Source organism: Salmo salar, chromosome 06, assembly GCF_965601325.2.
Source record: "Salmo salar chromosome 06, fSalSal1, whole genome shotgun sequence".
Classification (NCBI taxonomy): Eukaryota; Metazoa; Chordata; class Actinopteri; order Salmoniformes; family Salmonidae; genus Salmo; species Salmo salar.
In genome coordinates this window covers 23,126,442-23,149,903 of record NC_138296.1, presented here as the reverse complement: position 1 = coordinate 23,149,903, position 23,462 = coordinate 23,126,442, and the positions used below count along the sequence as shown (strand labels likewise).

General features: G+C 41.2%; 1 protein-coding gene across 1 annotated transcript; it reads left to right on the top strand.

Annotated features, from left to right (window-relative positions):
* The first annotated feature begins 715 nt into the window (after positions 1 to 715).
* Positions 716 to 19,489, top strand: LOC106606520 (somatostatin receptor type 5). Its single transcript, XM_014202779.3, has 3 exons — positions 716 to 1,246; positions 14,922 to 15,675; positions 16,423 to 19,489. Exons 2-3 carry the CDS (start codon positions 14,926 to 14,928, stop codon positions 16,924 to 16,926), a joined length of 1,254 nt encoding a protein of 417 aa, XP_014058254.2. The 5' UTR covers positions 716 to 1,246; positions 14,922 to 14,925; the 3' UTR covers positions 16,927 to 19,489.
* The last annotated feature ends 3,973 nt before the right edge of the window (positions 19,490 to 23,462 follow it).

Sequence of the window (23,462 nt, the reverse complement as noted above, 5' to 3'; positions counted from 1 at the left end):
AAAATATAAAAAAAAAAAAAAAAAAGTTAAGACTGATATTTGGAAAGCTGTAAATAAAGTTGATAATGCTAAAAACAGCTGCTGTGCAAAGATTTAATCAGTCAGCTTGGGCTCATAGAATAGACGTGACATAGTAAACGAAGATCAGAGTAACTCAATTTGTATGATATGTTACATTTGGTATGGTGACATATATAACGTGAATGTCTAGCGACCCAAAGGTTGCATGTTTGAATCTCATCACGGACTTTAGCACTTTAGGTAATTAGCAACTTATTAATGAACTACTTACTACTTTTTAGCTACTTTGCAACTACTTAGCATGTTAGCTAACCCTTCCTCTAACCATAACACTTTAACCTAATGCCTAACCTTAACCCTAACCTTAACCACCTAGCTAACGTTAGCAACAACAAATTGGAATTCGTAACATATCATACGCATTGCAAATTCACAACATATTGTATGAATTGCAATTCTTAACATATCATATGAATAGTAATTCATAACATATCATACAAAATTGATGATAGATATCCACAAATGTATAAATACCATACCAAATGTAACATATCATACTAATTTGAACAGCCACGATTGTCCTTTAATATGTTACGTCTAACCCTGAGTCCAGGTTGCATCAGTCCTATTGCCTTAGCTTGTGCAACAGGTGAGTACTGTATGTATGGCTTTATGGTGGATCAGTAGCTATTGGTGAGAGACCTGCACAGAAGCATGGTGACGTTGTCACGTTATTGTGATATATAAATACCAGCGCAGCAGCCAGCCTCCCTCTCCAAAAGGACTAGCCGAAAAGCTTCAGATGAATTAACTGCATTCCCACCTTCAAATGAATTCTGCACCCCGCAGAGCTGGAGCTTGCTGTTTTACTTTGCTAACAGTAAACTACCCATTCATCACAATCAAACAAGATACTTTGATTTGATAAGAAAATATATCTTAGTTTACATAACAATAATGATGAGATTGTAGGCGTTTTGAGATCAGCAAAGATGAAAAAACGGATTATTGAGTGTGTGCCGCTCTTGGAATTGAGACGAGGACTTGAACGTTGACTTCATCGTTGTGTGACAGTCAATTTCTTCAAAACATTTCGTTGCTTTGATACAAGTCTAACAGCACCACGTCGATAAAGGCGCGCGTCTGAAGTGGAAAATATATGGAAATGCGCACTGCGCGAATGGCTAAACTCGGACGTGCCATGGACAGTGTATGAAACGCTCAGGTAAGTCTTTCAATAGAAATGAATAAAGAGAGCAAATATGTTAGTTTTTTCATGGGAATTATTAAAACAAGATTAAAGTTACATTGTTTAATATGTCCCTAAGCAATGTAATATTAGGCTTGAAGGATTGGTGTGCTTGGTGAAAGCAAGACTACTCTAACACTCTTACAGAGGAGCTACTGTACACCTGGATGGCGCGTACCCAAACTGTGAACAGGACGTTAGTGCAGTAATTTTACACGCTACACCAGAGAGGGAAACAGATGCGTGGGTGGAAGCAGAATCAGTAGTACTAGATCTCTTCTGCAAGGAATCTATTGATTTTGGGTCCAATATGGGTATATGACTATATGACGACAGCCATATTTCTCATGACATCAAAAATAAAGTTGAGTAAAAATTCTACAACCATCTGCAGTTAATTCATTAACCTCATTCATTAATTAACAATTGAACAGTTGCTGGCTAGCTGCAGTGGTGGCCTGCCCATTTGGGCGTAAGGGGCAGATTGGTGTGATTGGTCAAATTGTAAAAAAAAAATATATATATATATATATATATATATATATATATATATATATATATATATATATATATTATATAATTCATGATTATGTTTTAAATGGTTCATAAAAGTGTGGCAAATGTGTACATTTTCATGTTTAAAAAATATATTGTTCAAAACAAGTGGTGCAGTTACTTACTCTGCCAGCAGCAGCAACTCCGTGGGCGTATAGGCTGTGCGAACATTGCTTGGATTGTTTTGCCACCTATTTGATATGAGGGAGAACTGCCCCAATGAAATCACTGAATTTTATAGCATACATTTTTACAGCACTAAGTAAATGGACCACCCTGGAGCGCTCAAATGTTCACTCAGTCAGAACTTCTGGGTCTGCTCTAGTCTTCCTCCCAATGAGTCTCTCACACCAGACAGCTTACTTCTGCTTGAGACTAGATCTGCTCTATCAGGTACAGATGATGCTAAAGCAAAAAGCTAATTGTATTTAACTTGTAAATAAATAATCATAACAGTCATGGGAGCTTGGGACCTGATAAACCGTACATCTACATCCAACAAGTCGAAGGACAGAGGGATACACTAGCTAGAACCTTCTCATCGCAGATCTGGTAGGGCAAAAAAGCATGACTGTGGCTGGTCAATTGTATTGTTTCCCCCATGATGTTTATCAGGCGACATGTTGTGTGTTGACTTACACAGCATAAATCTGGGTTCATCACAAAGCATGATCAAATTAGTTAGCTAGCCATAGTAACTTTGAGAAACATTGTGAACTAGTTTGGTAGTATCATGACACAAGGCGAGACCCAGATGCAGACAGAGGAGGCAGATGGTTGGAGTCGTACAATGTTTATTAATCCAAAAGGAGTAGGCAAGAGAATGGTCATGGACCGGCAAAAGGTCAAAACCAGATCAGAGTCCAGGAGGTACAGAGTGGCAGACAGGCTTGTGGTCAAGGCAGGTGGGTACAAAGTCCAGAAACAGGCAAGGGTCAAAACCAGGAGGACTAGAAAAAGGGAGAACAGGAAAACCGCTGGTTGACTTGGAAACATACAAGATGAACTGGCACAGAGTGACAGGAAACACAGGGATATATACACTGAGGAAAATCAGCGGCACCTGGAAGGGGCGGAGGCAATCACAAGGACAGGTGAAACAGATCAGGACGTGACAGGTAGATTTTTGGGTCAAATGAACCCTTTATCTACCTTTGATAAGCAGATAGCTAGCTATAGCTAGCTGGTAGCTTGTTAGCTAATTAGTTCCCATGCCAATTTCAAGTCTTTCTAAACTAATATCTGACTAACTTGGAAATAGGAAGTTATTTCAGAATGAAAGTTAACTTGCTAGCGCTTCATGCTTTGTGACATTATGTTAGCCATCCCCAGTTAGATCATGTGTTTTCACTTATAGCATCTGCATGCTTGTTGCATTCTCCCTGGGGCACTTGTTCATTTGTGAGCTGGCTGCTCATTCTAAATAGACCCACACCCCTGGGTTTCAACCAATCACAGCCGCCACTGGCTAGCTGTCTGTACTTTGCCGGCCAGAAGAAATGCACATCAATTGATTTTGTTGACAAAACATACCTTGTTCTCCGAGGACGGTTGCTACAGCATTCCATGCTTTTTCTTTGGACAAAGCGTCCTTGTATTTGGGGTTGCTGGGGTCGTACAGCAAAGGGTGCTTCTCAACTTCGATGATCAAACGGGTGTCATCCATTTTGCCAACTTTGTCCTGTCCTGTCAAATCAGAATAACTTCCAAGGAGGGTTGGAGGAGGGGTCTACTCTACAGCATCCTCTGCCTCAAAAGATAATACAAGGTAGACCATCAGCTCTGCAACTGCCTTTCTGTTCATCAGCTGGTTTGAATGTTTAAATGTTTCAAAAAAAAAGTGTTGCTACTATACATATAACAACCTACCTCCAGTTATGAACTAGGAAGACTACAATCAATCAATCAATCAATCAATCAATCAAATGTATTTATAAAGCCCTTCTTACATCAGCGGATGTCACAAAGTGTTGTACAGTAACCCAGCCTACAACCCCAAACAGCAAGCAATGCAGGTGTAGAAGCACCTAAAACTACACTTTCATTTATATTTGAATTTTATACAGGTAGCCTTCTACTATTGTATTGATGTTGCCTACTACTATTATTCATGTTTCTATTACATTTTCACTATGAAGCTGAGTGAATATGTTTTTAGGTGTCAAAAAAAGATTTAGGCACTTTGTATGGTGTTCACGCATGTGGATCCGCGAAAAATAGACTCCAAACCTAATTTTAGGTTGCTGCTACAGCAGCTGCACAACACCTATGCTTTATGCACGTGCTGATATAGCAAGTAACATTGACAACAGAATGACTCTTATCAACTCCGTATCAAGCAAGTCTCACGGAAATCCACGCGTGGCATAGCTGGGCCGTTACATGCTCTTATTATTATTAGTGTGCTTGCTGAAGGCAAGACCACTCTAGATCTCTTACATAATAATATGAATAATATTTTGGGGGGCATAAATTAACGTGGGCTTGAATGAGAACAATTGTAATACAGTGGTAGCTATTCAACATTGTCCAGCTCCTCAGCCAATTAAGCTACAAGACCAACTTTAAAATGTTCAGGCTATCCTAACTACAAAATTCTCTAAAACCTTTCTAAACTATATAAATAAATGTATTTGCATAAATTTGAATAACACTTAATGGATTCAATGCCAGCCATAAGAACACAGTGGTGGACATTTTAAAAGCTACCGCTCTTTAACCATTTCAGCTACAAATATTAAAACAACTTTAAAATTGTAAGAACTTTATAAATTATAACTATTGACATTTGCATAAATTACCATAACATTACCCATCTAAAATAGCAGTAACTCTTGAACCGTTCAAGCTAGAAACAACAAACCAACTTTTACATATTTAGGCTATCAATCAATAAATCAATTAATCTTTCAATCTACCTACTTTTTCAACTGTAACTGGTCACTACCGTTACTACTGCAGTCACTAGCACTACCATAAATACTTCAAGACAAGCTAGCAAGCACACACATATTTTTTAGGAAATGTACTTTTCTAGTATGTATGTGTTATTCTTTTCACATGGCTGAACCAACTTTATATGTATTATACAATTGTAAAATGTGAACAATTCAAAGCATGAACATTTTTTGCCTGCAGGCTTTTGCATTGATATGCAGCATTGCCTGTGTCTAGTTTTTTTTATTAGTTCAATGACTGACTGTGAAACTATCTGACTTGACGTTAGGTATCTGCCCAGCGTCACCTATCATAGCATTTTACTGACAGAAGTCACCCGGAGATCAGCTGATTTATTGCCAGGACATGCATGTCCTTAAAGATAAGAATGTTCCAATGTGGTTAGCTAAAACTGTCATAAGATAGTTTACAAGGCCATCATCCAGAGTTTCAAATGAACAGATATGCCACTTTTCCAGTTCGTTCTTATTGCAGGGCGCGTTGACAGGAATTAGAATTTGACTATAGAAAACCATGCCTTTGTTATGTGTGACATGACAATTGGAGAGAAAGAAGATTACACAGGCTGCCAAATTCTGATCTTTTGCCCAATTATTGTCAAAAGAGCTGATCTGATTGATCTGACCAATTAGCAGCAAAATATCAGAATTGGGCTGCCTGTGTAAATGCAGCCAAAGAAGAGGTGTGGAAAGAATGTCACCATGCAGGTTTGCAGATAGTTGTCACGTTTCCATCCAACCATTTTCTGTGTAAAAGGTAAGTGGTATGTAGGAGGGAAACATGATGGTATTCTGTTAATAGGCTATTTGCTCCAAAAAAGCATTTTCATCACCATGTGGATTTACACAAGTGATCACATAACCTTTCACATGTGAAACCATGTGGTTTTGGAACACTTCACACATGATGATATTTCACATTATGTCACGTTCTGACCAGTAAAGGGGTCATTTGTTATTGTAGTTTGGTCAGGACGTGGCAGGGGGTATTTGTTTTATGTGGTTCGGGGTGTGTGTTTATGTAGAGGGGTGTTTGTTTAGAATATTCCGGGGTTTTTGGGTTATGTTCTATGTGTCGTATTCTAGGTTCTATCTATGTTGTGTATTTCTTTGTGTTGGCCTGGTATGGCTCTCAATCAGGAACAGCTGTACATCGTTGTTGCTGATTGAGAGTCATACTTAGGTAGCCTGTTTTCACCTGTCCCTTTGTGGGAAGTTGTATTCGTGCACTGCTATGTTTAGCCTGCAGAACTGTTAGCTGTCGTTTGTTTTGTTGTTTTTGTGTGGTGTTCGTAATAAAATAAATATGAGCATTCACGTACTCGCTGCATTTTGGTCCACTTCCTACGACGGCCGTTACACATTAACCTTCACATGTGAATTAAAATGTTCACATAATGCACTGCAAGCAAAAATGTGTCGTTAGGATGTCCCCGGAACATCCTGAAATAGCCACAGTGTTTTCAACTTACAAATGTGATGTACATGATTACATTGTGTTTGTATATTTATACAGTCATTATTATTCAACATGTTCTCACCCGGGATTTGAACTCATAACTTCTTAGTTCCCGGTATTCTGATCCTCCTGCTACACCACCATGTCTGTGTGAATAACTGAGTTCACCTGTACACTGAGTTCACTTCCTACACTTTGGACTTCAAAGTAAATCTCAGCATTGTATGAAGAAAAATCAAATGGTTTATCATAGTGATTCAGGAGTAACATTTAAAAATAACATTAGACAACTATACAAAAAAAAGATCTAATTGCTGAAATAAGTAAATAGAATCAATGATGAGAGAATAGTCAGATTAACTGATAACTAAAATAGCAGTGCAGATGGTACTCTTTTGCTAAGTGCAGAGATGTTTTCTAGGTACTGAATGTGATGGGTCTTCTGAGAATGTTACAGACTTTGTGGTGCAGCAGAAACATCAGCATACCCAGGTGGGGTCATATTGAAAAGTCACTACTACGTGATCATGCCAAATGTAATCATATTGTCAATGATACAAGATTTGTACACAATTTTAGCTGAACAGCATACCACTTACCTTAAAACCTCCATTTCATTACTTCTCTTACAAAAAAAGAAATCACATGAAGAGAATAACATGTTTTCACTCATTTCAATTTTCACATGTGAAAATTAAATGAGCATTTTCACATGTGAAAAACTGTCACTTGAAAATGTAATTTGCACTTTAACGGGAAACACTTTCAAAAGCTGTCACATGGTTTCATGGTATCACATGATGAAATTTTACATCCCCATGTTGTCACATTTATTTCACATGAGATCATGTTTTCATATGTGTAATTTCATGTTGTCACATGTTTCTTTTACATGTTGTCACATGTTATCACATTAACTTCACATAAGATCACATATGAAATTCATATGGTTTTTCCTGCAAGGGTACTGCAGTCACTATCACTACTATAACTTATTTCAAAACTATAAATACTTTAAGACAAGCTATTGTCGTGTCTTTGGGGTACCATTAAACTGAAGACATGTTTATCAATTAACTCCCTGTAATTATTATCACGCGATTAAACTGATTAATCGTTTAATTGTAATTAACTAGGAGATCGGGGCACCAAGGAGAATATTCAGATTACAAAGTTATAATTTTCCTAATATAACTTTCCTATTTTATAATATAGGCCGATTATCTTCTGGTTTAAATGGTGTATTTTACCTCGCGTTCAGTCTCATTCCAAACGTCGTAAATTGTTGTATCTGCACGAACCCAGTCTTTACTAAAATCATCCATACATCAATTGTCTTAAAATCATTTATTTACTACACTAAGTAATTAACAGAAAACATACAAACAGTAATTATCGTCACAAAGGATTGGTATAGTAATGTGCCCTAATGGCTAACAGGCATGGCTGGTCTGTTAGACAATGGGTCATAAACGGTCAGCTGAGAATGCACACCTACAGAGTTCATTAATATTAACAATTGACAATTGAAGGCTCACTCATTTGGGAACAATTGCAATCAATATATATTTACGCTCAGTGTGTCGTTCTGATTCTTGTTGGAGAGTTCTGTTCTGTTGGGGAGTTTTGTCCGCGTTCTCTCTCTCTCTCTCTCGGTTAGGATGGATCTTTCAGAGCGACATTCATTAATGTCGTCATAGAATGGATGTTTCGTTGGTCTTCGCGTTCGATGATATAATTTACTTAGCTGCAGACTAATAATTAATATCAAAGACTTGTTCTTATTCTGTCGGTATCAATAGTCTAAAAGTTAACCACGTGGTATGGTTCACTTTCAGTAGAGGAATTGGATGGTAAAACCTATTGGCCATGGAGTGGAGGCCTGGTCTGGAGAAATGGAAATCAGGGTGGGTTTTATAGTGACCCTTGAACAGGCTTGTCAAATGACGCCTGGTCCTGTATGTGTCCCTGGGGGCGTGCCTATGACTGAGTTAGACTTGGTTACAGAAATACAATTCTATCACATTACATCAGTACATAGCATCTCAATGTATTACAAAAGCTTTATCCTTATTAATACATTCTATACTACCATTATGATGCAAGTCTCAAGCTGAGGCTATTATATAAACTGTTTTATGGTAATATGGCTATATTGTCTCTTCTGAGTATCACAAAATTGTACCAAGCGGACCAGTTCGTAGCTGGATTCTTCACCAATCTTCCATACCTTCTCCAGAACACAAATGTCGCTTGGCTCCCCAATTCTGTGAGTTGGAAGAATTTCCTGTGTCTCTCTATGGGCCATGTGGCCAGAGACTCTCCTGGAATTTTAGAGTTTTTACAACCCTTTCACACAGGGCCTGGGTTGGGGGGAAGGTAGGTTGGGTGGTGGTGCAAAAGGGAGGGGGTCAACTGTCCTCCCTGTACCAAAAGAGGCCAACGTCATGACACTATCAAGAACACAAATGTTCTTTAGGAAATTTACTTTTGTAGTTTGTCTATTTATTCCACTCACTCTAGCACTTAAACCGCTAACGCATTCAACACTAAACAAACTATAGAATGGGTAGACAGCCCCAACACACATTCAACGCTAAACAAACTATAGAATGGGTAGACAGCCCCAACACACATTCAACACTAAACAAACTATAGAATGGGTAGACAGCCCCAACACACATTCAACACTAAACAAACTATAGAATGGGTAGACAGCCCCAACACACATTCAACACTAAACAAACCATAGAATGGGTAGACAGCCCCAACACACATTCAACACTAAACAAACTATAGAATGGATAGACAGCCCCAACACACATTCAACGCTAAACAAACTATAGAATGGGTAGACAGCCCCAACACACATTCAACGCTAAACAAACTATAGAATGGGTAGACAGCCCCAACACACATTCAACGCTAAACAAACTATAGAATGGGTAGACAGCCCCAACACACATTCAACGCTAAACAAACTATAGAATGGGTAGACAGCCCCAACACACATTCAACACTAAACAAACTATAGAATGGGTAGACAGCCCCAACACACATTCAACACTAAACAAACCATAGAATGGATAGACAGCCCCAACACACATTCAACACTAAACAAACCATACAATGGGTAGACAGCCCCAACACACATTCAACACTAAACAAACTATAGAATGGGTAGACAGCCCCAACACACATTCAACACTAAACAAACTATAGAATGGGTAGACAGCCCCAACTTCGATTGCTTGAGATTTTTCCCCCTTCTATTTATACCTTTTCTACTACAACAATTCTTAAATGCATTTCACCAAATGCTTTTCAATGGCAATAAAAGTGCCTGTAACACTTTATTTTAAGGGTACATAATGAACCATTTATAAGGCATTTATAAGGCATTTGCTCACCATGTATTAATCATTACTCCCACATTTGTAAACGTTAGTAAGATAATTATTCACACGTATATATATTTCCTTCAACATCCTGTGTTGTTGTCTTATTCTTTTACCAGGTACTACAGGAATGTCTACCAATGGCATGCCCATCTTTTTTTACACTGGTCACTCAAAACATTTATGCAATATTTATATACATAGCACTCACTTTAGATGAAAAATGCAAAAATACTTCACTTGATTAGTAAATGGTTTATTCATGTGGGAGTAATGCTTAATAAATGGTGAACAAACAATTTATAAATGGCTAATAAATGGTTTGTTACAGACCCTTGAAATACCACTTGAATGGTCAAAACTTAACGCTACTCCTCTTGAACCGTTTAAGCTATCAAAACCAAACAAATGTTGAAATATGCAGACTGAAACAATATAATAATTGCGCACAGCTTTTTGATACTATTTATACTTTTCGAACCATAAACATTTTAAATGTGCATTATAATGGAAAAAATTAAGACGCTAGCATACATCCAAATGAGTAAAAAATGTATTACCCTTCAGAAATACTTGTAATAGGCCTTTGATTATTGATAAAAACATTTTTTTTAAAGGGCAGATTGCATCATCTGTGGATCTATTGAGGGGGTATGCAAATTGGAGTGGGTCTAGCGTTTCCGGGATGATGGAGTTGATATGAGCCATCACTAGCCTTTCAAAGCGGTAGTCATTTAGGCAGATTACCTTCGCTTTCTTGGGCACAGGGACTTTGGTGGTTTTGTCTGAAATGGCAAAATGTATCAACTTGACCAATCCACATTTTGTATTTTGCCCTCAAAAACATACATTTTTTAAAAGATCAACTGTTTTGTGGATTTTCTATGTAACTTTATTTTAGTAATATTTTGTTGTCCTTTATGGTTTAACTTGGAGACATACCAGGGTTTAAATTGGACCCGGTCTGCCAGGTAACACTCCAAATGAATGGCTCAGAAATAAGAAATAATCATTTCTAACACACTTTAATTATTATACTCAGATAAGTTGCCTTTTTACAGAATGGCATTACAGAATTTACACTTCCATATGTGGAAACATTGCTACTGCAACATGTTAACACCACCTTTTCACGTGAGGAGAATAACACTATTTCACCATCACATGTGAAAGGGAGATTTTCACCTGTGGAGTTTTTGTACATGTGGGGGGGGGGGGGCGCGCAACTCAATATTAGGAAGGTGTTCCTACTGTTTGGTATACTCTATGTTTATAGACATAATGCTAATAAACTTTAACCACTTCAGCTACAAATATTAAAACCACTTTACATTTTTAAAAACGTTAAATTATACAGAGTGGCTACGCTAAAGATACTGAGATTTTGGCGCATGTGCAGGATCGAGTCCTTTCAGCTGTTGCCTTAGTGCTCACTCAGTTCGTGACTCCCCTGCCGCTTGTTCAAACAAACTTAGTTCATTGTCTGTTGTAACAGTAATCAAAGCAAACATGAGAACGACACAACAGGCAGTCTAGCAATTTCATGTTCTTTTTTTCAGGAGGGGAGTTGGCGTACATGCAGCTATTTAGGCAAGCTAGATGTACACAGCATATCAAAAAGCAAGCCACAGACAGGCAGTAAGTAGCGATTCGATGTGCAAGCATTGGCTATAGGGAGACAGAGTTCTTATTTTAGCAACTGGCTGTATGGCAGCATAACTATAAAGATTACATCATCACAAAAAATGCTGTTGGTTTTTCCCCAATGCAATGTGTAGACTGCGTCTTGCTTGTGCAACGGCAATATCCGTTACAACAGACAGATAGCCTTCATATATATATACACTGAGTGGACAAAACGTTAGGAACATCTGCTCTTTCCACGAAATAGACTGACCAGGTGAATCTAGGTGAAAGCTATGATCCTTTATTGATATCAATTGTTAAATCCACCTGAGTCAAGTGTAGATGAAGGGAAGGAGATGGGATAAAGAAGGATGTTCAAGCCTTGAGACAATTGAGACATGGATTGTGTACATGTGCCATTCAGAGGTTGAATGGACAAGAAAAAAGATTGAAGTGACATTGAATGGGGTATGGTAGTAGGGTCTATGCCCCGACGAATTGAGGCTGTTCTGAGGGCAAAAGGGGATGGTACTCAATGTTAGGAATGTGTTGTTGATGTCTTGTACTCTCAGTGTTTATATTTTTTGAATGTTTGTTCAAATCGCCAACAAGTTTTTATTTGAGCTGTTCAGAAATATGAGGCAGAGACATAGGTAACATCATCATGTCGATCAAAGTGGTTGAGGCTTCAGAAGAGGGTGACTAAAGCATAGAGTAAAGAGACAAACTTGAATGTGTGTATTAAATAACATGCGCAGAACATGATTCTGATTATTTGTTTCGGGGAAAAAGTTTCCAGAACATGAATGTACTGTAAGTATTTTGTTGGATGGTGTATACCTGTCACGCCCTGACCTGAGAGAGACTGTTTGTTTCTCTATGTGGTTAGGTCAGGGTGTGGGGTGGGCATTCTATGGTGTCTATTTCTTTGTGTTGAGCCGAGTATGGTTCCTAATCAGAGGCAGCTGCCTATCGTTGTCTCTGATTAGGAATCATACTTAGGCAGCCTTTCCCCCCACCTGTAGTTGTGGGATGTTATTTTTGTACTGCTTGTTGTAGCCTGCAAGACGTGACGGTCGTTTGTTTAGGATTTTGTTTAAAGTGTTCTGGTTTATAATAAATGAAGATGAACACTCACCACGCTGCACCTTGGTCTACTCCTTTGGACGGTCGTTACAATACCATGTGTATTCTGTAAATATCATTTATAAAACTTGACATTTTAAACTTGAACCGCACAAGCTAGACACCAAACCAACTTTCACATTTTCAGGCTATCCTATCCTATCACCCATAAATACATCAAGACAAGCTGGAAAGCACACACATTGTCTTAGGAAGAGTCCTTTTCTATTTCTTTTAACTACAATAATGAGTTTTTCACTACTGTGGGCTTATGCCAATCATGGACACTTCATAGCTTTTTCCAACATCTTAAGTGGGAATGACTGTCACTGTATAATATACTGTTATTAATCTGCATAAGAAATTAGGCTTATAAGAAATTAAAATCAACCCACTGGCAGTTTATCTTCAATGTGTCCTTTATTAATCTTTTATGGACAGACTATGTAAACAAAAAAACAGATTACGTGTGATTTTAGGTCTGGGTTAACCGAGATTGGTCCTTTATAGATAGCAAAGTGTAGTTTGAAGGGGCAATCTGCAGTTCAAAATATTACAAAGCAGTCACCCCGCTACTTGTTTTGGTAAACAGCTGAGGGGTGGGGCTTGAGTAATATAACCCCTCACAAATTCATAGACAAAGCTATGGATGTAAGGATTTACCATCCATGAGATTGAAATGATAGTTTCACCATGTTTTAAAGCTATAGTGGTTGTTTACATTGACTTTGTTTACAAACATTGGAGTAAAACGAGCTTATATTTTGGCTTCTGATGGGCTCCTACAGTTGAATTAAGCTCATGAGGCATTGATAAAGTATATTATTCAAGAATCAATGCCTATATATCAATCATTTAACGGTCCAAAAATGGAAGTAGTAACTGCGGATTGCCTCTGTAAATGGCACAAACATGAGTTATTAAAGTCATGTTATGTTTTCTTTATAAATTAGAATATTATATAACCAACTTTTGGGCACTGGAAAGTGCAATTTTTCATGAGTGAAAATAGAAACTGTCATGATTTTGCGCTAATAGAGTCAGACAATTATGTCCCTACAATAGTTTTGACTTAGATTGACAGAAATGTCAAACCGATTTATGCAACTTCGCCTCCATGCCACATGCAATTGTTTATAGTCACAACACTAGGCTGTTGAATGGACGTCATTCCAATGTTTTGGACTGCGGTTCAATGAATCCCCACATCAGACCACTTATTGGCGCAACAGGTTTCAGCAGCTAGGGCTAGGGGTTTACTCAGAAACACTGACCCATCTTGAACAAGAACATGTCAACCCTTGACCTAGCCTTGACTGAGTCTTCAATCAGATACACCCAGCATTGTCCAGGACTTGCACGCCATTGACAGACTAGCCAGCCTACTAAAATTGTGCTGATTGGAACCTGCTTGTCCATTTCTGTCTTAACCTAAAGTAGGGGCAATCTGCGATTGTTACGTCCATTTTTGGACTTCAGAATTCATCATATAAACCCATTGAAGAGTATAAGAGTTTAGTTCCATTGTCTTACCGCATCGGAACCAAACAGAACCCCATCAGAACCCAAATATAACCATGTTTTACCCCTTTGTTTGTAAACAATGGTTAAAAGTATAATTTGGATATCTTGGATGGTCAGTCCTTGCATCCATAGCTCTGTCTATGAACTTCAGAGTGGTTACATTTCTCCATCAGCTATTTACCAGGTCAGTGGCAGGGTGACCACTTTGGTTACATTTCTCCAGCCCCATCCATCAGCTATTTACCAGGTCAGTGGCAGGGTGACCACTTTGGTTACATTTCTCCAGCCCCATCCTTCAGCTATTTACCAGGTCAGTGGCAGGGTGACCACTTTGGTTACATTTCTCCAGCCCCATCCTTCAGCTATTTACCAGGTCAGTGGCAGGGTGACCACTTTGGTTACATTTCTCCAGCCCCATCCATCAGCTATTTACCAGGTCAGTGGCAGGGTGACCACTTTGGTTACATTTCTCCAGCCCCATCCTTCAGCTATTTACCAGGTCAGTGGCAGGGTGACCACTTTGGTTACATTTCTCCAGCCCCATCCTTCAGCTATTTACCAAGTCAGTGGCAGGGTGACTGCTTTGTAGTAAAGCGGCATGGGGAATACGTGGAAGAAGCGCATGGATGTATGCCTGCCTGAGGTAGTCCATGGAAATTTGCTGTTTTTTTTATGAAGTACACAGTGAACAGTGTCAATATGGGCCCCCTGCCCAGAGAATGTCCATGTGCTGTTGTGGGTGAACAAAGTGGAGTAGTGAAGCAGTATAGTGGAAAAGGTGAAATAACACACTATTACATAACAAAAACATTGAAACATCACTCAACCCCTCATCCATAAGATGGTTTTCATAGACAAATGTCAGAATGACTAATGATGTTCAATTCTATTCTAATTTATTATATATTCTTCTTCTATTCTGTTCTTTTCAAAATGTCCATTAATTTAGGCTACTAGAATGTCTATTTTCCATCCTCAAAAACTGACAGTTCTATTTTTATTTTCAGCTTTATGGGCCATTTCCTGATTCATCTTCCTGACTTCCAACCCCACCCCCACCTTCCCGCTATGAATCCCCAAGACTGCACCTCCATCCCTGGGGATTTCAACCTCTCCTCCTCCAGGGGCTACTCCACGGTCACCAACCTCTTCATGAACGAGTCCGGCGAGAGCGCTCCCTTCCAGGACAGCAGCACCGTTATCACTGCAGTAATCTCTATGACTGTATTCATGGTGGGCCTCATGGGCAACATGCTGGCCATCTACGTGGTCCTGCGCTATGCCAAGATGAAGACTGTCACCAACATGTACCTTCTGAACTTAGCCCTGGCAGATGAATTGTACATCCTAGGACTTCCCTTCCTGACCACCCAGAACGTGCTCTCTTATTGGCCGTTCGGGCAGTTTCTGTGCCGCGTGGTCATGACGGTAGACTCCATCAACCAGTTCACCAGCACCTTCTGCCTGACCGTGATGAGCATTGACCGCTACCTGGCCGTGGTGCACCCCATTCGGAGCGTCAAGTGGCGGCAGCCGAAGGTGGCTAAGATCATCAACGGGCTGGTGTGGGTGGTGTCGTTCGTGGTGGTGCTGCCGGTCACCATCTACTCAGATGTTCAGGACCGCTTCAACTCGTGCAACATGAGCTGGCCTGATCCCCAGGACCTGTGGTCAACGGTCTTCATCCTCTACACGGCCATTTTGGGCTTCTTCGGCCCCCTGCTGATCATCTGCCTCTGCTACCTGCTCATCATCATCAAGGTATAGTTGGGTTGTATTATAACCCACATCCTCTTTTAGTCTTATGTTGTTCATTGTTTGTTCATTGTTTAAGGCCCCTTTCATTTGTTTGAGACCCCATTCCATTTGTTTGAGGATCCATTCCTTTGTTTGAGACCCTATTCCATTTGTTTGAGACCCCATTCCATTTGTTTGAGGATCCATTCCATTTGTTTGAGACCCCATTCCATTTGTTTGAGACCCCATTCCATTTGTTTGAGGATCCAGTCCATTTGTTTGAGACCCCATTCCATTTGTTTGAGACCCCATTCCATTTGTTTGAGGATTCAGTCAATTTGTTTGAAGCCCCCTTCCATTTGTTTGAAGCCCCCTTCCATTTGTTTGAGGCCGCCTTCCATTTGTTTGAGACCCCATCCCATTTGTTTGAGGATTCAGTCCATTTGTTTGAGGCCCCATTCCATTTGTTTGAAGCCCCCTTCCATTTGTTTGAAGCCGCCTTCCATTTGTTTGAGGCCCCAATCCATTTGTTTGAGGCCCCATTCATTTGAGTCCTTAATCCCTGCTTCTTACTGTCCCAAACTGAATTCTAATGGTTCTTAGGTTTGTTTCTATTTCCAAACCCAATGGACCAGTGCCTTAGACCCTGGCCTGGGCCTAAAACCTCTCCAAACCACTATAAAACCTCTCAATATAGTGATCTTCAAAGGTGTCTATGTCCAAAGGTATTCCTTCACAAAGTCACAGACCAAAACCTCCCATTCATTACAGGTGAAGTCTGCCGGGGCCAGGGCGGGCCTGACCAGGCGGCGCCGCTCCGAACGCAAAGTCACCCGCATGGTGGTCATCATCGTGGTGGTCTTCGTCATCTGCTGGCTGCCCTTCTTCACCACCAACATCGTCAACCTCGTCTTCATCATACCAGAGAACAGTGTCACTGCCGGCGTCTACTTCTTCCTGGTCATCATGACCTACGTCAACTCCTGTGCCAACCCGCTCCTCTATGGCTTCCTGTCTGACAACTTCAAGCAGAGCTTCAGGAAGGTCCTGTGTCTCCACAAGGCGAACGGGGTTGGGGTGGGGGACGGAGGAGACATGGGGAGTGGAGGGGGACGTCCCATATCCCCTAGGCTGGAGAGGGTGGAGACGACTCAGCAGCATGACCCGCTCTTCACCCCCCGGATCATGGACTTCAACAATGGACACATGCAGAACAACCAAGTAGGTAAATCTATAGAAATAAAACGAGTAGAACGGACATTAGCAATAAAGTGAACGTTCTGTGATGGGTGGACTACTAATTCTATGGGTCAATATTCTACCCAAGAACTGTGAATGGCTGTCAGGTATCAATTATTTTGGTCAGTCTGCCAAAGATAATCTTGAAGGCTGTCAGTTTCATTCATTGGTAGTCAACCGCAGCATACAATATAACTAGATTCACAGCCAATTTATATGTAATTTATATTAATCTAAATCAGTCCTTCTCAAATAGTGGGGCGCGCCCCCCTGGGGGGGCTCGGAGCGATGCCGGGGGGGGCGCGTGTGACCCCAGGGAACATGCTTTTTGTTGCCGCAGGGAGTAGGGTTTTTTTGCACCAAAAAAGAGCACACAGCACAAAGCAGGAGATATGAAGTGCAGATAACAAACCCTTAAGAGACACCATGGAAAAATATTTAACAGGGATGAAAAGAAAGGCAGAGAGAGACGGAGATAATGAGGCAAACGTAAGTCTCCCGAAAGCTAAGACGAGGAAATATGACGAAGCGTATGTAGCGCTTGGCTTCACTGTGACTATGGTGGGAGACGAGGAAAGACCGGTATGTTTACTGTGTCTAAAAATGTTGGCAGCGGACAGCATGAAGCCAAATAAATTAAGGCGTCACTTATAGACATTACACCCCAATCACGCTGATGAGCCGCTTGAGTTTTTTCAGCGAAAACGTGCCGAATATTGCCAACAATCGTCCCGCTTATATGTTAGCATCATATAAGGTGGCATACCAAATTGCTCAGTGCAAAAAAACCCACTCCATAGCAGAGGAGCTGATACTGCCTGCAGCATTAGACATGGTCTCTGTCATGCTGGATGACGCAAGTGCTGCAAAAATAAAAACTATCCCTCTGTCCAATGACACTGTCGCCAGACGTATAAATGACATTGCTAACGATCTTAAAGAACAGCTGGTAGATAAACTCAAAGACAAACTTTTTGCCTTACAGTTCGATGAAGCAACTGACAGCAACAAAGACTGTTTGTTTATCGCTTATGAACGTTTTGACATGACAAACTCCCTGTGTGAGGATCTACTTTTTTGTAAATATGTCAGAGACAGAGCCACAGCTGAAGAGCTATTCAAAATGCTGGACTGCTTCCTGACTGAGAATGGGCTAAAGTGGGAGAACTGCATTGGTGTTTGCAGTGATGGTGCACAGACCATGGCAGGCATAAGAAAATTACTTCGGGCACTCATCAAGAAGGCCTCACCTAATGCTGAGGGGACACACTGTGCTATACACAGAGAAGCACTGGCATGAAGGCACCTTTCCTCTGAATTAAGTGAGGTTATGATTGACATTGTAGGCATAGTAAATTTTATAAAGACCAGACCACTAAAAACAAGTCTTCTCTGCGATCTGTGAGGAGATGGGAGCTGAACATCAAGCTGTGCTGTTTCACAGTGAAGCAAGGTGGCTGTCACGAGGAAAAGTCTTGTCCCGAGTTTTTGAGCTCAGAGAGCAGATAAGAATGTTTTCGGAGCAGGAGCACAAGTATGACCTCGCAGAAAAATTTTGTGATGAGAACTTCCTGGCAAAACTGGCCTACCTGAGTGACATATTTGGAAAGCTAAATGAACTAAATCTACAGCTTCAAGGGAAAGATAAACACCTCCCTCAGGTCACAGACAAGATCAGCTCTTTCAATCGAAAGCTTGCAATGTGGGGCAGGCGACTTGATGAAGGAAATACTGATTCATTCCAGAACCTGCATGAATTTGTTGACAAATCAAATCAAATTTATTTTTATATAGCCCTTCGTACATCAGCTGATATTCTCAAAGTGCTGTACAGAAACCCAGCCTAAAACCCCAAACAGCAAGCAAAGCATGTGAAAGAAGCACGGTGGCTAGGAAAAACTCCCTAGGAAAAACTCCCTAGAAAGGCCAAAAACCTAGGAAGAAACCTAGAGAGGAACCAGGCTATGAGGGGTGGCCAGTCCTCTTCTGGCTGTGCAGGGTGGATATTAAAACAGAACATGGTCAAAATGTTAAAATGTTAAAATGTTCATAAATGACCAGCATGGTCAAATAATAATAATCATAGTAGTTGTCGAGGGTGCAACAAGCACGTCCGGTGAACAGGTCAGGGTTCCATAGCCGCAGGCAGAACAGTTGAAACTGGAGCAGCAGCACGGCCAGGTGGACTGGGGACAGCAAGGAGTCATCATACCAGGTAGTCCTGAGGCATGGTCCTAGGGCTCAGGTCCTCCGAGAGAAAGACAGAAAGAGAGAAAGAGAGAATTAGAGAGAGCATATTTAAATACACACAGGACACCGGATAAGACAAGAGAAATACTCCAGATGTAACAGACTGACCCTAGCCCCCCGACACATAAACTACTGCAGCATAAATACTGGAGGCTGAGACAGGAGGGATCAGAAGACACTGTGGCCCCATCCGATGATACCCCCGGACAGGGCCAAACAGGCAGGATATAACCCCACCCACTTTGCCAAAGCACAGCCCCCACACCACTAGAGGGATGTCTCCAACCACCAACTTACCGTCCTAAGACAAGGCCGAGTATAGCCCACAACGATCTCCGCCATGGCACAACCCAAGGGGGGGGGGGGGGGGGGGGCGCCAACCCAGACAGGAAGACCACGTCAGTGACTCAACCCACTCAAGTGACGCACCCCTCCCATGGACGGCATGGAAGAACACCAGTAGGCCAGTGACTCAGCCTCTGTAAAAGGGTTAGAGGCAGAGAATCCCAGTGGAAAGAGGGGAACCGGCAAGGCAGAGACAGCAAGGGCGGTTCGTTGCTCCAGCCTTTCCGTTCACCTTCACACTCCTGGGCCAGACTATACTTAATCATAGGACCTACTGAAGAGATAAGTCTTCAGTAAAGACTTAAAGGTTGAGACTGAGTCTGCGTCTCTCACATTGGTAGGCAGACCATTCCATAAAAATGGAGCTCTATAGGAGAAAGCCCTACCTCCAGCCGTTTGCTTAGAAATTCTAGGGACAATTAGGAGGCCTGCGTCTTGTGACCGTAGCGTACGTGTAGGTATGTACGGCAGGACCAAATCGGAAAGATAGGTAGGAGCAAGCCCATGTAATGCTTTGTAGGTTAGCAGTAAAACCTTGAAATCAGCCCTTGCCTTAACAGGAAGCCAGTGTAGGGAGGCTAACACTGGAGTAATATGATCAAATTTTTTGGTTCTAGTCAGGATTCTAGCAGCCGTATTTAGCACTAACTGAAGTTTATTTAGTGCTTTATCCGGGTAGCCGGAAAGTAGAGCATTGCAGTAGTCCAGCCTAGAAGTAACAAAAGCATGGATTAATTTTTCTGCGTCATTTTTGGACAGAAAATTTCTGATTTTTGCAATGTTACGTAGATGGAAAAAAGCTGTCCTTGAAACAGTCTTGATATGTTCTTCAAAAGAGAGATCAGGGTCCAGAGTAACGCCGAGGTCCTTCACAGTTTTATTTGAGACGACTGTACAACCATCCAGATTAATTGTCAGATTCAACAGAAGATCTCTTTGTTTCTTGGGACCTAGAACAAGCATCTCTGTTTTGTCCGAGTTTAAAAGTAGAAAGTTTGCAGCCATCCACTTCTTTATGTCTGAAACACAGGCTTCTAGCGAGGGCAATTTTGGGGCTTCACCATGTTTCATTGAAATGTACAGCTGTGTGTCGTCTGCATAGCAGTGAAATTTAACATTATGTTTTCGAATGACATCCCCAAGAGGTAAAATATATAGTGAAAACAATAGTGGTCCTAAAACGGAACCTTGAGGAACACCGAAATTTACAATTGATTTGTCAGAGGACAAACCATTCACAGAGACAAACTGATATCTTTCCGACAGATAAGATCTAAACCAGGCCAGAACTTGTCCATGTAGACCAATTTGGGTTTCCAATCTCTCCAAAAGAATGTGGTGATCGATGGTATCAAAAGCGGCACTAAGATCTAGGAGCACGAGGACAGATGCAGAGCCTCGGTCTGACGTCATTAAAAGGTCATTTACCACCTTCACAAGTGCAGTCTCAGTGCTATGATGGGGTCTAAAACCAGACTGAAGCGTTTCGTATACATTGTTTGTCTTCAGGAAGGCAGTCAGTTGCTGTGCAACAGCTTTTTCTAAAATTTTGGAGAGGAATGGAAGATTCGATATAGGCCGATAGTTTTTTATAATTTCTGGATCAAGATTCGGCTTTTTCAAGAGAGGCTTTATTACTGCCACTTTTAGTGAGCTTGGTACACATCCGGTGGATAGAGAGCCGTTTATTATGTTCAACATAGGAGGGCCAAGCACAGGAAGCAGCTCTTTCAGTAGTTTAGTTGGAATAGGGTCCAGTATGCAGCTTGAGGGTTTGGAGGCCATGATTATTTTCATCATTGCGTCAAGAGATATAGTACTAAAACACTTTAGTATCTCCCTTGATCCTAGGTCCTGGCAGAGTTGTGCAGACTCAGGACAATGGAGCTTTGGAGGAATACCCAGATTTAAAGAGGAGTCTGTAATTTGCTTTCTAATGATCATGATCTTTTCCTCAAAGAAGTTCATAAATTTATTACTGCTGAAGTGAAAGCCATCCTCCATTTGCGAAGGCTGCTTTTTAGTTAGCTTTGCGACAGTATCAAAAAGAAATTTCGGATTGTTCTTATTTTCCTCAATTAAGTTGGAAAAATAGGATGATCGAGCAGCAGTAAGGGCTCTTCGATACTGCACGGTACTGTCTTTCCAAGCTAGTTGGAAGACTTCCAGTTTGGTGTGGCGCCATTTCCGTTCCAATTTTCTGGAAGCTTGCTTCAGAGCTCGTGTATTTTCTGTATACCAGGGAGCTAGTTTCTTATGACAGATGTTTTTAGTTTTTAGGGGTGCAACTGCATCTAGGGTATTGCGCAAGGTTAAATTGAGTTCCTCGGTTAGGTGGTTAACTGATTTTTGTCCTCTGACGTCCTTGGGTAGGCAGAGGCAGTCTGGAAGGGCATCAAGGAATCTTTGGGTTGTCTGAGAATTTATAGCACGACTTTTAATGCTCCTTGGTTGGGGTCTGAGCAGATTATTTGTTGCAATTGCAAACGTAATAAAATGGTGGTCCGATAGTCCAGGATTATGAGGAAAAACATTTAGATCCACAACATTTATTCCATGGGACAAAACTAGGTCCAGAGTATGACTGTGGCAGTGAGTAGGTCCAGAGACATGTTGGACAAAACCCACTGAGTCGATGATGGCTCCGAAAGCCTTTTGGAGTGGGTCTGTGGACTTTTCCATGTGAATGTTAAAGTCACCAAAAATTAGAATATTATCTGCTATGACTACAAGATCCGATAGGAATTCAGGGAACTCAGTGAGGAACACTGCATATGGCCCAGGAGGCCTATAAACAGTAGCTATAAAAAGTGAGTGAGTAGGCTGCATAGATTTCATGACTAGAAGCTCAAAAGACGAAAACGTCATTGTTGTTTTTTTTTTTGTAAATTGAAATTTGCTATCGTAAATGTTAGCAACACCTCCGCCTTTGCCGGATGCACGGGGGGTATGGTCACTAATGTAACCTGGGGGTGAGGCCTCATTTAACACAGTAAATTCATCAGGCTTAAGCCATGTTTCAGTCAGGCCAATCACATCAAGATTATTATCAGTGATTAGTTCATTGACTATAACTGCCTTGGAAGTGAGGGATCTAACATTAAGTAACCCAATTTTGAGATGTGAGGTATCACAATCTCTTTCAATAATGGCAGGAATGGAGGAGGTCTTTATACTAGTGAGATTGCTAAAGCGAACACCGCCATTTTTAATTTTGCCCAACCTAGATCGAGGCACAGACACGGTCTCAATGGGGGAAGCTGAGCTGACTACACTGACTGTGCTAGTGGCAGACTCCACTAAGCTGGCAGGCTGGCTAACAGCCTGCTGCCTGGCCTGCACCCTATTTCATTGTGGAGCTAGAGGAGTTAGAGCCCTGTCTATGTTCGTAGATAAGATGAGAGCACCCCTCCAGCTAGGATGGAGTCCGTCACTCCTCAACAGGCCAGGCTTGGTCCTGTTTGTGGGTGAGTCCCAGAAAGAGGGCCAATTATCTACAAATTCTATCTTTTGGGAGGGGCAGAAAACAGTTTTCAACCAGCGATTGAGTTGTGAGACTCTGCTGTAGAGCTCATCACTCCCCCTAACTGGGAGGGGGCCAGAGACAATTAATCGATGCCGACACATCTTTCTAGCTGATTTACACGCTGAAGCTATGTTGCGCTTGGTGACCTCTGACTGTTTCATCCTAACATCGTTGGTGCCGACGTGACACTACTGACTATGATGCCAACTCAGTGATTCCATATATTAAGGAGCATATTTCATCACTGATGGGATTCTTTAAAAAGTACTTCCCTGAAAACAGTTCCCAATATGACTGGGTGAGAGATCCTTTCAATGCACCAGCTCCAACTGGTTTCAGCTCTGCAGAGGAGGACCAGTTCATTGATATGACATCTGACTCCACATTGAGACTGAGGTTCACATCACAGACACTGAGTGAATTCTGGCTGAGTGTAGAGAGGCAGTATCCA

Excerpts from the sequence above, each read along its gene's own strand:
- LOC106606520 (XM_014202779.3), top strand. The coding sequence starts at position 14,926 with ATGGGCCATTTCCTGATTCATCTTCCTGACTTCCAACCCCACCCCCAC. Across the intron at positions 15,676-16,422 it reads ACCTGCTCATCATCATCAAG|GTGAAGTCTGCCGGGGCCAG; the intron begins GTATAGTTGGGT and ends CATTCATTACAG.